At 48.6% G+C, this 16,726-nt stretch overlaps 2 protein-coding genes across 4 annotated transcripts in view; one reads left to right on the forward strand and one right to left on the reverse strand.

Moving 5' to 3' along the window:
* The window catches only part of LOC309540087 (C-type lectin domain family 4 member F-like), a gene marked incomplete at its 3' end in the record, with an annotated part of 160,155 nt that overhangs the window by 135,887 nt on the left and 7,542 nt on the right, over positions 1-16,726 (reverse strand). Inside the window, exons 3-7 of one of the 2 annotated variants that reach the window (XM_082236757.1) lie at positions 16,182-16,289; positions 15,144-15,242; positions 13,402-13,553; positions 10,929-11,041; positions 8,951-9,089 (exon numbers count right to left, since the gene is read on the reverse strand). In XM_082236757.1, coding sequence (XP_082092883.1) covers positions 8,951-9,089; positions 10,929-11,041; positions 13,402-13,553; positions 15,144-15,242; positions 16,182-16,289 — 611 coding nt within the window. Of the gene's footprint in view, positions 1-8,950; positions 9,090-9,736; positions 11,042-13,401; positions 13,554-15,143; positions 15,243-16,181; positions 16,290-16,726 lie in introns of those variants that run through there. The other variant, XR_014223042.1, reaches the window with a different exon arrangement.
* Positions 770-9,387, forward strand: AP5S1 (adaptor related protein complex 5 subunit sigma 1). 2 transcript variants are annotated; one of them, XM_082236777.1, is made up of 5 exons: positions 770-857; positions 3,846-4,034; positions 5,459-7,446; positions 7,549-8,522; positions 8,901-9,387. In XM_082236777.1, the coding sequence occupies exons 2-3, from the start codon at positions 3,862-3,864 to the stop codon at positions 5,883-5,885; spliced, it is 600 nt and encodes a 199-aa protein (XP_082092903.1). In that variant the 5' UTR covers positions 770-857; positions 3,846-3,861; the 3' UTR covers positions 5,886-7,446; positions 7,549-8,522; positions 8,901-9,387. The 2 variants fall into 2 exon arrangements, with proteins under 2 accessions (XP_082092903.1, XP_082092902.1); XM_082236776.1 differs by having other exon boundaries at positions 5,459-8,522.

A 16,726-nucleotide genomic window follows, 5' to 3' on the forward strand; every position in this document is an offset into this window, starting at 1 on the left:
AATTTTGATTAAAGCAGGAGAGAGAGGGAAAGGCTGGGATTTGGATGACTCTAAGCCATCTGAGTGATGGCTTGCAGACCTATTCCCTTGCAGGAATTCATTTTGGGGAGGAATTTACTTTAAAATGTATTTAAAACCCACCCAAAGCTTTGAAAAAGAAAATATTAAAGGCAGGCATAGGGAAACTCAGCCTTCCAGATGTTTTGGGGACTACAATTCCCATCATCCCTGATGACTGGTCCTGTTAGCTGGGGATGATGGGAGTTGTAGTCCCAAAACATCTGGAGGGCCGAGTTTGCCTATGCCTGATCAAAGGGCTCCAACCCATCAAAGGGTCAGAGCGCTCCAAAATCCAGCCTAGTTTTGCCTTCTGCAGGACTAGCCAATCGTTGGAAGGCGCAGCCTTGTCTATCAGAACCGCGGCCCAATCAGCGCCTGCTCCCTTTGGGAGACTTTCCCCGCCTCCCGGCTCTTAAGCCTTCCCTTTCCTCCTATTGGCCGAGTGCCTGCCACTCGCACTTGGGAGACGCCCACCGCTCTATGCACCCGGAAATTGTGAAGCCGCGCCTCCTTTAGCCCTTTAGCCAATCATAGTAAGAATTACAGGCGGACGCATGCGCATGGGGCGGAAGGAAGCGGCAGTCAGGCCGGGCGGCCAGCTTTGCGCCACGAAACTACATCTCCCAGAGTGCATAGCGGAATGTTCCAGCGGGCAGCTGAGCCGACTTTTAACCCGCGCGGCATGCTGGGAAATGTAGTTTTCCCGATAACCCCCCCTTAGAAGCAGCTGTTTTGCAGCTTCGCCTTCGCTTTTCGGAGGGTCCGGGAGCCTCTGGCCGCTGCCGCCGGGAAGACGGGTGAGTGGGGGGGGGGCTGGCAATGCGCCAGTGGCAGAAGGTTCCGCGGGCGTCTCTTCGCAGGAGAGGCAGTGCTGCTCAGTGGTTAGAGCTGGGAGGGAGCGGGGTCAGCCCCTGCGTCTCCCATTTCACAGTGTTGCTGCTGTGGGGATCTGATCTAGTTCTGCAGTGAAGGGATCTCAGGTAAGGAATTCCCACCCAGTCTCTGCCTCTGAACCTGGAGAGGAAAAGGGGCCTGTCAGTGGATATTTAGCCATGGTTGCTGCAAGAAACGTCCTAGTTCATAGAATCATAGAATCATAGAGTTGGAAGAGACCACAGGGGCCATCGAGTCCAACCCCCTGCCAAGCAGGAAACACCATCAGAGCACTCCTGACTTATGGTTGTCAAGCCTCTGCTTAAAGACCTCCAAAGTAGGAGACTCCACCACACTCCTTGGCAGCAAATTCCACTGTCAAACAGCTCTTACTGTCAGGAAGTTCTTCCTAATGTTTAGGTGGAATCTTCTTTCTTGTAGTTTGGATCCATTGCTCCGTGTCCGCTTCTCTGGAGCAGCAGAAAACAACCTTTCTCCCTCCTCTATGTGACATCCTTTTATATATTTGAACATGGCTATCATATCACCCCTTAACCTCCTCTTCTCCAGGCTAAACATGCCCAGCTCCCTTAGCCGTTCCTCATAAGGCATCGTTTCCAGGCCTTTGACCATTTTGGTTGCCCTCCTCTGGACACGTTCCAGTTTGTCAGTGTCCTTCTTGAACTGTGGTGCCCAGAACTGGACACAGTACTCCAGGTGAGGTCTGACCAGAGCAGAATACAGTGGCACTATTACTTCCCTTGATCTAGATGCTATACTCCTATTGATGCAGCCCAGAATTGCATTGGCTTTTTTAGCGGCCGCGTCACACTGTTGGCTCATGTCAAGTTTGTGGTCAACCAAGACTCCTAGATCCTTTTCACATGCACTGCTCTCAAGCCAGGTGTCACCCATCTTGTATTTGTGCCTCTCATTTTTTTTGCCCAAGTGCAATACTTTACATTTCTCCCTGTTAAAATTCATCTTGTTTGTTTTTGCCCAGTTCTCTAATCTGTCAAGGTCGTTTTGAAGTGTGATCCTGTCCTCTGGGGTGTTAGCCACCCCTCCCAGTTTGGTGTCATCTGCAAATTTGATCAGGATGCCCTTGAGTCCATCATCCAAGTCGTTGATAAAGATGTTGAATAAGACCGGGCCCAAGACAGAACCCTGTGGCACCCCACTAGTCACTCTTCTAGATCAGAAGCAAATACATGGAGCATAGTGCTGTGACTGGAATCATAGAGTTGGGAGGAGCCTGAGGGTCATCTAGTCCAACCCCCTGCCATGCAGAAATCTTTTCCCCCAACGTGGGACTCGAACCCACAGCCCAGACATTAAGAGTTCCACCGACTGAGCTATCCCGTGTTCTGTCCCGCCCTGTGCAGCGCTCAGCCCCCCCGCCATGGTCCACGCCTTCTTCACCCAAAATTGAATTACTGGAAAGCAGAGGTAGAACACTATCCAGAATGTCTGATTTGCTGTTAGAATGGTTTACGAGAGATGAGGAAGTGAAAGAAGCTATGATAAAATGGGCTGTAGATTTTGGGCATAACATTGAATTGGATGCATGGATAAAATTGTGGAATTGTGAAATTTACAGCATGTATGGCTCTGAAAGAAAATTGAATGAAAATGATCTATAGATGGCATTTGACGCTGGCAAAGTTGGCAAAAATGTATAGGACGAGGGATAAAAAATGTTGGAAGTGTGAAGAGGAGGATGGGGAATATTATCATATGTGGTGACGTGTGATAAAGTGAAGAAATTTTGGGAGTCGATTTATAATGAACTTAAGAAAATATTAGAATATATCTTCCCCAAAAAGCCAGAGGCTTTTTTGCTCGGCCTGATGGGAAAGGAGATCAAGATAAAAGCTCGAAGGTTATTCATGTATGCCGCAGATGGGGCAAGGACTTTGCTGGCCCAAAATTGGAAATCACAAGAAGTTCCTAAAATTGCGGAGTGGCAGTCGAAAATGAGAGACTATGCAGAGCTAGCCAAACTGACCGGAAGGATTCAGGATCAGGACGATCAGATATTCCAGGACAATTGGAGTAAATATTGGAGTAAATTTGTTGAATACTGGAAGGAGAGTTGTAAAAATTTAAAAAGACTAGCAGGATTGAAGTAACTCTTGCAATGTAAAATAGATAAGATGTGAAATTGTAAAATATGCGAATGGACCTGATAAAGGATACCAACTTATGGGAGGGAAGTCACGAACTTGGCAGAGCAGAATAGTCTATATGTTGAAGAATGTATGGTGGTTGCTGTTTAGTCGTTTAGTCGTGCCCGACTCTTCGTGACCCCCATGGACCAGACCACGCTAGGCCCTCCTGTCTTCCACTGCCTCCCGCAGTTTGGTCAGACTCATGCTGGTAGCTTTGAGAACACTATCCAACCATCTCGTCCTCCGTCGTCCCCTTCTCCTTGTGCCCTCCATCTTTCCCAAAATCAGGGTCTTTTCCAGGGAGTCTTCTCTTCTCATGAGGTGGCCAAAGTCTTGGAGCCTCAGCTTCAGGATCTGTCCTTCCAGTGAGCACTCAGGGCTGATTTCCTTCAGAATGGAGAGGTTGGATCTTCTTGCAGTCCATGGGACTCTCAAGAGTCCAGCACCAGAATTCAAAAGCATCCATTCTTCGGTGATCAGCCTTCTTTATGGTCCAGCTCTCACTTCCTTACATCATACTGGGAAAACCATAGCTTTAACTATACGGACCTTTGTTGGCAAGGTGATGTCTCTGCTTTTTAAGATCCTGTCTAGGTTTGTCATTGCTTTTCTCCCAAGAAGCAGGCATCTTTTAATGTATGTTAAGAAAGCATATGTAAAGAAAACAATAACAAATTATTGGAAAAAGAGTCTCCTTCTTTACCGACTGAGCTATCCCATGTTCTCTCCCGCCCTGTGCAGCGCCCAGCCTCCTGCCATGGTGCACGCCTTCTGCATCCAGACGTTACGCTGCCGACCCGGGGAAGAGGCCGGCTGCTGCCGAGTGCTCTATTCCAGGGTCTTCGGCCCTGAAGGGTTGGACGATGCTGGTCCCCAGGATCGCGAGAAGGAGCGGCTGCGCAAGAAGGAGCAGATCCTGGCCGTCGCCAGGTAACGCAACCTGCACTCTGTGCTCTGGAAGTGTGTATGTGATTCTGACCTAACTCAGCCTCCTAGGGGAAAATGTACACCAGGAGGCTTAGTTTGGTCAGAACGGAATATAAACTTCCAGAATTAATGTTAAATACGTCACTTCTGGTGAATGAGCCACCATAGCCGCTAGAGGGCCACGAAAATTTGTGTCATGGGCTTTTAAGACTCGTCTACACATGTACTGTCTGGAACCAAAGGGGCGCATTGGTTGAAGAGGTGTGAATCCCTACCGCAGCTCTCCCACCCAACCATCTACAGTGGTGCCTTGGTTCTCAAACGCCTTGGTTCCTAAACTCTGAAAACCCAGAAGTAAGCGTTCCAGTTTTTTAACGTTTTTCGGAACGTTCAACGCGGCTGTCGGCTATTGTTTCCAGGGCGCCTGCACCAATCAGAAGCTGCACCTTGGTTTTTGAACATTTCGGAAGTCAAACGGACTTCCAGAAAGGATCAAGCCTGGCATTTTTGTTTTTGCTCTTTATTTTGCGCTTTTGTTTTTAAGGCTTTTTCATTTAATTTGTTTTTGTGACTGCGTGGAACCCAGTTCAGCTACTGATTGATTGATTGATTGATTGATTGTGTGACTGTGGAAATGGATAAAAGCCCCCCATCCAAAGAATGACTATCATCAGTGCAGGTAAGAAAAAAAATAATTTTAATTTTTATCATTTACAATACAGTCATACCTCAGGTTGAAGTAGCTTCGGGTTAAGCATTTTCGGGTTGCGCTCCACGGCAACCCGGAAGTAACGGAGCATGTTACTTCCGGGTTTCACCGCTTGAGCATGCGCAGACGCTCAAAATGACATCACGCGCATGCACAGAAGTGGAGAATCGCGACCCACGCACGTGCAGACACGCGGACGTGGGTTGCGTTCCCTTCAGGATGCGAACGGGGCTCCGGAACGGATCCTGTTCACATCCAGAGGTACCACTGTTCTGTCTTATTTATTTTATAGTACAGTACATTGATTATTCCTTTCAGATTATGGATCAATGGTCTCATTAGATAGTAAAATTTACGGTATGTTAAATTGCTGTTTTAGGGGTTGTTTTTAAAAGTCTGGAACAGATTAATTCGTTTTGCATGACCTCCTATGGGAAAGTGTGCCTTGGCTTTGGAACACTTTGGTTTTGGAACGGACTTCTGGAACGGATTAAGTTTGAGAACCGAGGTACCACTATAGTGGTTTGTTGGTTTCCCACAGGTCAGCCACTGTGAGAACAGGATGCTGGACAAGTGGGCCATTGGCCTGATCCAGCGCTGCTCTTTTTATGCACACCACTTTTCTGCGTCTCTCTCTCTCTCTCTCCCCGCAAGCTCCTTCATGGAAGGAAAGCTCCCTCCGATAAACGTCAAAACTCTGCATCCTCTCTATTCGCAGGCAGGTGGAGTCATCCTGCAAACTCCACCACCAAGCCTCCGGGAAGCCTCAGTCCGAGCACGTAGCCCAGCTCCCTGACGAACCCGTTTCTCTCCAGGATGCCCCGTCGGGGGTCTTCCGCCTCCCCACGGGGGACCCCTTTTCTGAGGACAAGACCGTTCTGTGGCTGGGCATCCAGTGCCTGGGCTTTGCTCTGGTCTGCGACCCCCATGAGAACCTCCTGCTGGCCGAGAGCACCTTGAAGCACCTAGCCAAGACCCTGGTCGACCACCTCAAGCTGCTGAGCTCAGGGAGCGACGTCGTCCTCAAGGCCGACAGGACAGAGGTCCTTCTCCACAAGTTCCTGCCGCACGGGCAGCTGCTCTTCCTGAACGACCAGTTTGTGCTGGGCCTGGAGAGAGAGGCGAGCGCGGCGCTTGGCAAATGAAAGATCTCCAAAGGGATGGAGGCTTGAACGGCCATGGGCAGCTGTGGACGCTGGTTTGCTGCATGCTGTGTATGCCAGCCTAGAACTGCCTGCAGCCCCTCCGAGCCCCTGGGACTACAATTCCTATTGTCCACAGCCAGCACTGGATGATGGGATTTGTAGTCCCAAGCACCCAGAGGGGCTCCAGGTGGGTGAAATGTGCTCTGTGCGACAGCAACGTCACACGGCACATGGCATGATGGAGAAGAAACAGGAGGAGGAGGAGGAGGAGGAGGAGATGGGGCTTCAGAGACTTATTACCGCTTCTCTGCCAAAAAACTCAAGTCATTTTCCGCCCTTCTTTTTTTTATTGGTTTTCACATATCACATTACAATACAGATGTACCAAAACCAACACCATTTCCTCCCCATTACATTTCTATTTCCTCAGTCCATCATGTTATTCTTTTCTCCTTCCTCCCTCTTCCCTCCGCCCCCACTCGATTTCCTCCACATTATACAATTTACAATAATCTTTGCATTCTACAACCTTCTCAAATCATCTACATATTCTTATCATCTTTCCTTACTAATTTTTCTTCCATCCAGTACTTCACATTTTAATCTATGCATATGAGTGTATCTTTTTTTGAGCAATATTTTGTCATATATTAATCAAAACATTTCCACTCCTTTTTAAATTTTTGATTAGATTGATTTCTTATTATAGCAGTTAATTTTGCCAAAATTAAATATTCATTTAGTTTACAAATCCATTCCTCCTTTGTGGGTAGAGTTTGTGACTTCCACCTAGCAGCAATCACTATTCTAGCAGCTGTACTTGCATATAGAAAAATTATTCCTTCCCCCTGTGGTATCTCTTCATCTATCAATCCAAGGAGATATGTCTCTGGTTTCTTTGTTATTTATATTTTCAACATCTTCTTTAGTTCTTCATGTACTACTATCCAAAATTTCTTAATTTCCTCACATCTCCACCACATACGTATTGTTGTTCCTATTTCTCGACCACTTCTCCAACAGAGGTTGGATTTCAATTTGTATATCTTTGCCAACTTAACTGGCGTTAAGTACCACCTATAGAACATCTTGACAAAATTTTATTTAATTGTATATGAGGCAGTAAATTGTACATCCTCTCGCCAGAGTTTCTCCCATTGCTCTAGATGGATAGCATGTCCGGGATCCTGAGACCATTCAATCATAGTTTCTTTCACTTCTTCCTCCATCAATTCCCAGTCCAATAAAAGATTATATGACGAAACTCGAGTTCTGATTTCCCCTCTGCTCCCTTGAAACAGGCCCTGACTGGGGAAATTGTTAGGAGAATTGCTGTTGCAATTGCCTCGAATAATAAAACATAGCTGTGGTTTTTCAGTGTTCAAAGCATATGGCATAAATCAGGGATGGAGAACCATCAGAAATGTGGCCCTCCGAGCCTTTCTGCCTGGCCCTCCAGACTCTGCCACACCCATCTCCAGCCCTGCTTCGTGCCTCCTTGAGGGATTTTGCCTGGCTGCACTTGGTCCTTGAGCTCTGATTGTGCTGCTAGGTTGCCTGGGTGGAGGACAGAGAGGTAGAATCGTAGAATTGGGACCCCAGCAAGGGTCATCTAGTCCAACCCCCTGTAATGCAGGAATTTCAGCTAAAGCATCCTGGACAGGTGGCCCTGCGTGTGAGAAGAAACTAGACTGGTGGTTTGCAAAGTGGTTGGCACCGCCCCCCTGGGCAGGAGGGGTTATCTAATAATAATAATAGTAGTAGTAGTAGTAATAATAATAATAAAATTTATTATTTATACCCCGTTTATCTGGCTGAGTTTCCCCAGCCACTCTGGGCGGCTTCCAATTGAGTGTTAAAAACAATGCAGGATTAAATATTAAAAACTTCCCTAAACAGGGCTGCCTTCAGATGTCTTTTAAAGATAAGATAGCTACTTATTTCCTTCACATCTGGTGGGAGGGCGTTCCACAGGGCAGGTGCCACCACCGAGAAGGCCCTCTGCCTGGTTCCCTGTAACTTGGCTTCTCGCAGTGAGGGAACCTCCAGAAGGCCCTCGGAGCTAGACCTCAGTGTCCGGGCAGAACGATGGGGGTGGAGACGCTCCTTCAGGTATACAGGACCGAGGCCGTTTAGGGGGGCAATAAGGTAGCAGGTGGGTGCGGGAGCTGTAAATCAGACTTTGCAAAGCTGGTCTCCCTGGATCAAGTTTGTTGAATTAATCAAACTAAATAGCTTTATTTGGGTTTCGGATAAATTGTCGCTGTATTGAATTCTGCCGTGTTATTGTCTTCTTTAGTGGGCTGTGCAAAGGGCTCTTCTGAATAATCCTTTTTATGGGTTGGGGGCTCAGTGGGCACTAAAAGTTTGGGACTTTGGCACAAAGGCAACTCTCAAATTGACTGCTCGACCTGCTTTTTCCGTCTGGCAAAAGTCCATCAAGGCAGCCTTGCCTCTTCCAGGCCTTTAAAATTCTGACCTGCGGATTGGGGAAAAGGAAGAGGGTGGAGGATTTTCCTGCAGTGTTCCCATCGATTAAGAAAATCCGGCAGTCATGGGGCTAGGGCTCTCCTGGAGTGACAGCTGCTGATGAGCTTCTGGAGACCTTTGGCTGTCCTCTGCTGGATCCAGAAAACTGTTGGGATACTGCCAGGGAGATATAGTCCATCATGGCCCCAAGCCGGCTGCCGGACGATCCATCGATCCCTGTAGTCACGCAGCTTCTAGCGACACGAGTTTCCTGGAAATACCTTGCCACATTCCAGGGCTCGTGCACACTCTTTATCAGCAGATAAAGCACACAGCAGAAGATGCACAGCAGGAGAGCATATTTACAGACTTTATTCAGCGTTGATCAGAACAAAGGAAAAACATGACCGTTCTGAGTCAGTGTCTCCGACAGACTGAGAAACGAAAGCAATAGCAAACTTAAACATCCTGTGAACAGGAAATACGCAGGCTGTGACACAAACATCCTGCTCCCTTTTAAGGTGGAACGGAAATATCCTAACTAAGGGGTTCGGTGGCCCCTTAGTCCTGTCCTGGAAAGGCAGCGGGGCATCTGCTCAGGAGAAGACCTTCTTACAGAACCATTTATAGTTGTATGTGCAGCTGACGTCGTTCCAGTGCTTTGCGAAGTGAACACAGTCTTCCTCATGTTGTGGTGCTCCATGCCAGTTGTCTGGCTGTCCTTGTCCCCAGAAACTGGAAAAGAAGGCAAGAGGCTGTGATTATATAGCTGGCATGCTTTAAAATATATATATATATATCTTAGGGACGCGGGTGGCGCTGTGGGTTAAACCACAGAGCCTAGTGTTAGAGGACATTTGGCACAGAAACGTGTGTATACCTTTAAGAAGTTTCTGGGGTTAATTGGCTGCAGCTGGCCGTTGCTATAAAGGAAAAAAGCTGAGTTTTGTAGCCTGCCTGCAGGAATAACACCCACCAGAGTTTGTGTTTATTGTTTAGTAATAAAGTCTTCGTTTTAGTTTGGGTTTTTACACCTATGTCTCCTGGAGTCACTCTGTCCTCTGCCACCAGCTGGAAATCCCCCTCCAACACCTAGGAGTTGCCGATCAGAAGGTTGGCGGTTCGAATCCCCGTGACGAGGTGAGCTCCCGTTGCTCAGTCCCTGCTCCTGCCAACCTAGCAGTTCGAAAGCACATCAAAGTGCAAGTAGATAAATAGGTACCGCTCTGGTGGGAAGGTAAACGGTTCGCCAGAAGCGGCTTTGTCATGCTGGCCACATGACCCAGAAGCCGTATGCCGGCTCCCTCGGCCAATAAAGCGAGATGAGCGCCGCAACCCCAGAGTCGTCCGCGACTGGACCTAACGGTCAGGGGTCCCTTTACCTTTATGCATGCAGTGCAACAGATCCCTTGTTGGCCTCCGTCTGTCTTGAGAGACAACGGAGTGCACCTCTGCGGGTGAAGTCAAACTGCTATGTTAGCAGTGCCACAGTGACCCCCCCCCAGGATGCAAGCCTGGATGTCCTGGGCTGCCCAGACGACAAGACCCCTCTCTCAGCCTCACTGATGGGGTCCAAAGGAAAGCAGAGCAATATTTTTGGCAAATGCTTGGCTGTAGCATTTGCTGGAAGGAGGCATGCAAGGTGCCAGCCAACCGTCTTAGGGACTCTAGATTTGTGTAGAGTTTACTCCTTGGCCTTTTCTTCTCTGGAACATGTCCCGCAAGGCACCAGAAGTTTAGAACCAGAGTTTTCCTTCTCTTCGATGGGCTGCCTTCCAAGGTAGATGAACCCCACCTGCCCCTCTCTTCCCTCTACAGCAGGGGTCAGCAAACTTTTTCAGCAGGGGGCCGGTCCACTGTTCCTCAGACCTTGTGGGGGGCCGGACTATATTTGAAAAAAAAAAATTGAACTAATTCCTATGCCCCACAAATAACCCAGAGATGCATTTTATATAAAAGCACACATTCTGCTCATGTAAAAACACGCTGATTCCTGGACCGTCCGCGGGCTGGATTTAGAAGGCGATTGGGCCGGATCTGCCCCCCGGGCCTTAGTTTGCCTACCCATGCTCTACAGCATGTGCAGAAACTGCTTTCTTGACCATTGGACCCACTATTAGTCTCATCCACTCAATTCCCAGAGCCTGGCTTTGCATGCAGGGGAAGTCCCTAACTCACTGAGGGCTTGAGACCCATCAGCTCCCCTCTATTTGTTTAGCCGGCCAGTCGAAGCCATTCCTGGGGTGTGTCCGCTGTCGCATGCTAACACATTCTAGGAGCCACAGGTGAGAGCTGAGTGCGACCAAAGGTGGTCAAACTATCCCAGAAGAAGGAGCATGATGTGTTCCTATTAGTCAGGGTCTGTATCACTCAAAGATCCCTATTAGTCAGGGATTATCTTTCCTGATTTTGGTTTGTTTTAGGAAATCACAGAGTAGGACTTTTCCAGGGGTCTCCTGGGACGGAGGCGAGGACTATATGAAAAAGTCTGTTTTGTAGGGGCACCTGAAGTGAAAGAATACAGAAAGCCACACACTGTGTTTTCTTCTTTTTTAAAGAGCTGATCAGACCCACCTAAGCTTTTCGTTGTACTTTGTGCCGTCCACCCAGGTCCAAACGCCTTCTGTATTTTGGTCAGAGAGTCCGATCCAAAAGTGCTGATTTCCGGCTTCCCTGACAAGGTATTCCTGCAAAACAGTTTCAAACCACAGTGGTCCAGGGTTGCAGAGAGAGAGAGAGAAAGAGAAAGAGAAAAAGAGAGAGAGAGAGAGAGAGAGAGAGAGAGAGAGAGAGAGAGAGAACTAGGCTCAGGGACAGGATACCATTCTATAATAATAATAATAATTTTTTTATTTATATCCTGCCCTCCCCAGCCGAAGCTGGGCTCAGGGCATCTAACAACAATCAAAATAATCCAACGTTCTAAAAACATTTCATTATAAATTAATTAAAATCAAATTGGTGGCAACCATTAAGCAAAATTCTGTGCAGATTGCCAGAGGAGGGGGTCAGGCTGTGCCCTGACCAAAGGCCTGGTGGAACAACTCTGTCTTGCAGGCCCTGCAGAAAGATGTCAGGTCCCGCAGGGCCCTAGTCTCTTGTGACAGAGCGTTCCACCAGATTGGAGCTGCGGCCGAGAAAGCCCTGGCTCTAGTTGAGGCCAGCCTAACCTCTCTGTGGCCTGGGATCTTCAGGATGTTTTTATTTGCAGACCGTAAGTTCCTCTGTGGGACATACCAGGAGAGGCGGTCCCGTAGGTACGAGGGTCCTAGGCCGTATAGGGCTTTAAATGTTAAAACCAGCACCTTAAACCTGATCCTGTACTCCACCGGGAGCCAGTGCAGCTGGTATAGCACCGGGTGAATGTGATCTCGCAGTGAAGACCCCGTAAGGAGTCTCGCCGCGGCATTCTGCACCTGCTGGAGTTTCTGGGTCAGTCTCAAGGGCAGCCCCACGTAGAGCGAGTTACAATAATCCAGTCTGGAGGTGACCGTCGCGTGGATCACAGTGGCTAGGTCAGGGCGAGAGAGATAAGGAGCCAACTGCTTAGCTTGGCGGAGATGAAAAAATGCTGCCTTTGTTATAGCTGTAATCTGCGCCTCCATAGAGAGGGAGGTATCGAAGATTACACCCAAACTCTTAACGGACGATGCTGGCACTAATTGCGCCCCCACAAGAGATGGGAGTTGCCCCCTCAATCCCATATCGTCCCGTCCCAGCCAGAGGACCTCTGTCTTCGAAGGATTTAACTTCAACCGGCTCCCATGTAACCATCCAGCCACAGCTTCCAGACATCTGGTCAGTGTGTCTGGGGCCGAGTCAGGATGGCCATCCATCAACAGATAGAGTTGGGTGTCATCGGCATACTGATGGCAGCCCAGCCCAAAACTCCGGACAAGCTGGGCGAGGGGGCGCATAAAGATGTTAAAAAGCATCCTGGCTCAGCAGCAAATGGCCTTTAGATTTGCAGCTGGGCAGCTTGATCCTGTGCACATTTACTCAGAAGTAAGCCCCACCCAGTTCCCAGAGGCAGGCTGGGACTTTAGGAATCAGCGAGTTGTGCCTAACCCCTTCTGTGCAAAGGACCCTCAACTCTAGAAATGCCAACTGACCAAGGAAACAAACCCTTGTGTCTCCAGCAGCTGCTTGATGCGCAGAGAGCAGCAGCAGCAGCAGCTGCTTTTCCCAGGAAGGGGACTGGCCTGGTAATAGTGGCAGGCTAAGTTGCTGGCAAAAGTGCAGAAGCAGAGGCCAGCAAAGAAGGTGGCAGCGCAGTCTTAAGGCGGCTGCTTGGGCCAGGAAAATGTTTCGGGCCAGCCCAGGTGTTGGTGTTTTTGTTAGCTGAGCAGGTAAATCCAGGTGTTTTGAAGTCTGTGTGCAGGGCTGTCGTAAGCATATGTGGCTCTGGGGTGCAGAGATCTGTTCGGCGCCTCCCCCAGGTTGCCCAGTCCCAGGTGCGCAGGAGGGTGGAGCCAGCCGGCCGCCTCAGCGTCTTGCTGGCTTGGTTATCCCTGAACTCGCAGCAGAAGAACCCACTGTAGCGCTCTGACCGACAGACGGGCTCTTCCCTGGACTCAACTCTCGGACCCTGGACTCAGCCTGGCGCCCAGGTGCCTCGTGTTGGCATCTCCGCTCGGCCAAGCTGATAAAGCTCATCTTCCTCCGGCCGAGTCCTTCGGAATCACCTCCGACGAATAATTAACGACCTGAGCCTTTGATGAGGCCTCAGGCACATTCCCGTTCAGCAGAGTTTCCAGCACAGGGAAGTGATTTATAGCTACATCGCTATGCTTTATTTCTTACTACACAGACAGCAAAGAAAAATACACCCTCTCTCTATGAAAGCAGAGAGCAACTGGAACAAAGGAACAGGAAACCAGTAAACATCACATCCGTCTCCTGCCTCCGTGAGACTTCCAACAGCCTGGAAGGTCTCTGGAATGTAAACAGAGCCTTTGACTCTTAAGCAGCTGCTCAGTGGCAAACAGAAACTAACACCCCGCACCCCTAGCGCCTATGGGTAAGACGGCCCTGTGTGTGTGCTCACCATCTCTTCCTTTGACGTGATGGAGACCAGGTGTGCCCCCTGGGCTCTACAGGTGTCCTCAGCTTCCTGCCAGGGCTTTGCCTTTTGGGAAAGGAAATAGACGCTGCCATTGTAAAACTTCCAGCCTGTGGAGAGGAATGCCAGGAGTTCCCCTTTGGGAGAAAAAACGGGAGTGGGTCTCAGGAACCCTGAACTGCAGGAAAGGCTGATTGGAGGGGTTGGATCTGGGCATCGTCTGTTCGAGGATGTAGCATGAGTGTCTCAAAAAAGGGAATGGATGTGTGCTAGAGAAGGGATGGGGGCTCAAGCATGGTGTGTGTGCATAAATATTATTTATGTATTGTATTTATAGCCAACTCCTGCCCCCCCCATTCAGTTCAAGAAGGAGCTTGTCATGCAGAGGCGTGAAAAACCACAGTTCTTGAACATTCTTACTTGTTCATTACATGTACAAGGTGTGACCGGAAAGTTCGGTGAATGGTTACGGAAATCGGACAGTGAGAAATATTTGAACATACATACCTTAAAGGTAAAGGGTAAAGGGACCCCTGATCATTAGGTCCAGTCATGGCCGACTCTGGGGTTGCGGCGCTCATCTCGCTTTACTGGCCGAGGGAGCTGGCGTACAGCTTCCGGGTCATGTGGCCAGCAGGACTAAGCCGCTTCTGGCGAACCAGAGCAGCACATGGAAACGCTGTTTACCTTCCCACCAGAGTGGTACCTATTTATCTACTTGCACTTTGATGGCTTTTAAAGATAAGATAGCTGCTTATTTCCTTGATATCTGATGGGAGGGCGTTCCACAGGGCGGGCGCCACTACCGAGAAGCCCCTCTGTCTGGTTCCCTGTAATCTCACTTCTCACAGTGAGGGAACTGCCAGAAGGCCCTCGGAGCTGGACCTCAGTGTCCGGGCAGAATAATGGGGATGGAGACGTTCCTTCAGGTACAGTGGTGCCCCGCAAGACGAATGCCTCGCAAGACGGAAAACTCGCTAGACGAAAGAGTTTTCAGTTTTGGAGGTGCTTCGCAAAACGAATTTCCTATGGGCTTGCTTCGCAAGACGACAATGTCTTGCGAGTTCCTGCTGGTTTTTTTTCCTTCCCCCTTTTTCTAAGCCGCTAAGCCGCTTATCAGCTGATCCGATCAGCAGATAAGCCGCTAAAAGCCGCTAAAAGCCGCTAATAGCGCTAATAGCGCTAACCCGCTAATCCTTCAATGGGCTTGCTTCGCAAGACGAAAAAACTGCTAGACGAAGAGAATCACAGAACGGATTCTTTTCGTTTTGCGAGGCACCACTGTATACTGAACCGAGGCCATTTAGGGCTTTAAAGGTCAGCGCCAACACTTTGAATTGTGCTCGGAAATGTACTGGTTACAAGAAGGAGATTCTAACTAAACATCAGAAAGAACTTTCTGATGTTAAGAGCTGCTCAACAGAGGAACAGACTCCCTTGGGAGGTGGTGGCCCCAGGTCTGGCCAGGAGGATCGCCATAACTCAAGTTGGGGTGGGGACTTGGTTTTGCCCCTGCAACTTTAACTGGATCATGATATGCAGAAATCATGTGGCAAAGTCCTTTAATTGAATAAGGACCAACATTGCCACCTCTTAATGTTTCAATTACAGGAGCAGTAGGCGTTTAAGAAGTTGGCACTGCTTATGTCCAGAACCAGAGATGGTTTGGGATTCTGACTCCCCTTGAAGGAAAGAGGTCTTCGTCACTGATTTCGACCCCTACTTACTGTGACGATTCTGGATAGCGGTTTTTGACGCACTGACGTTCCCCAGTTGGGTTTGGATCTTGTAGAAAGCCTCAGAGATGTTTTGGAGCAGCTGAACACCTGGAAGGGCAGAGTTTGGTGTAGTGTCAGACCAAAGTGAGCTTTGTGAAATGGGAGACTAGGAGAAAAGTGTCAGGAGCTCGTCCTACACTCGAGTAGGACCCTGGCAGAGACACATGCCTGACTGGCATGTTCTCTCCCTCCTGGTTGATCGTTCGGGAGCTTCAAAGCTTTCTTCAGCCCGAACATCACAGTGACCGATGCAAACAGATACCAGCACACTTAGGGATCCACAGATTCTTCGCAGCTTTGCGTAACAGACCTCAGCAACTCAGCATTTTGGCTAATCTACTTTATTTACACATAAACACACACAGAGCACTGCAACATGGCTCCCTCTCTCTCTAACATCAGACAGCAAAGAGAAAAAGAACAAAGGACAACAGTCCCAATTTAATGGAACACAGTAACACAAACGTCCTTTCTCCATCGCTTCCCACTCGGTGGAGTCAAAACATACACCGTCATGTGAAAGAAAGCAATCCCATAACTGCATTCACGGAGCAGGAATTCTAACAAAAAGTAACGTTTTCATAAACTTCTCTCTGGCTAAGAAAATCACTGAGATGCAGTGATTGGGGCAGCTGCACCTGTTGAGTTTCTGTTTAAAGGCACAGGGTACTCTGATCAGAGAAACAGGTGTTCCTTATCCCTGAAGGAGGTATTTAAAATCTGCCAGTTGCTGGAAACTACAGGAGAAGAGAGTGTTTGTGTGGCCTATTATCACACCCTCAGTTTCCCAACTGTAAAACGGGCACAACAATAACCTACCGTACTTTCCTAGCTTGGCTGTGAGGACAAACACTTTTCATTATGCAAATTAAATGACGAAGGGCACAAATCATCTGGAGGAAAGGAAGGGAAACGATTAAAAATAGGAGCCCTTCCCATCCTCACATACTCTGTGGGTTGTCCTCATTTCAGCATTTTGCAACTTACTCTCAGATGCTTCCGCTGGTGAAAGAGAGATATTGCTGAGAAACAGGGAGGTTCTGATCTTCTCCATCACTCCTTCGATTTCCTGGAGTTTCTTCTCCTTCTGGGAATCTACAAACCATATGAATATCATAAGAGCATGCTGGATCTCGCCAATGGCCGACCTGTGGGAAACCCACAACCAGGATTCGAACACAAGAGCAGCGCTCCCCCTTCTTGTGGTTTGTCTAATATTATTAGACAATTATTTGTCTAATAATCCTTTTTAGAACACATCCAAATAGGTGGCCATCACTCTTTCCTGTGGCAGGGAGTTCCACAGGTTATCTGTGCGCTGCATGAAGAAGGACTTTCTTTTATCTGCCCTGACATGGCAGACATACAGGATTAACTTCCAAATAAAAGTGCCAGCGAAGGCAAGAAGTGTGAAGGGGGCGTGCAAAGTAGGAAATCCAAAAATCTGAAAATGCTGAACAGATTTCAGAGTTTGGAGTTTTGCTCAGAACTCCCTGCTACCCCTTTTCTTTTTAACAGGGTTGGAACTTTTT

This window comes from Podarcis vaucheri, assembly GCF_965113315.1.
Source record: "Podarcis vaucheri genome assembly, chromosome: 9".
NCBI lineage: Eukaryota > Metazoa > Chordata > Lepidosauria > Squamata > Lacertidae > Podarcis > Podarcis vaucheri.

Bases quoted from the DNA above. Each gene is read 5' to 3' on its own strand.
- AP5S1 (XM_082236776.1), top strand. From the start codon at position 3,862: ATGGTGCACGCCTTCTGCATCCAGACGTTACGCTGCCGACCCGGGGAA. The intron at 4,035-5,458 runs GTAACGCAACCT...CTCTATTCGCAG, and splicing joins CAGATCCTGGCCGTCGCCAG to GCAGGTGGAGTCATCCTGCA.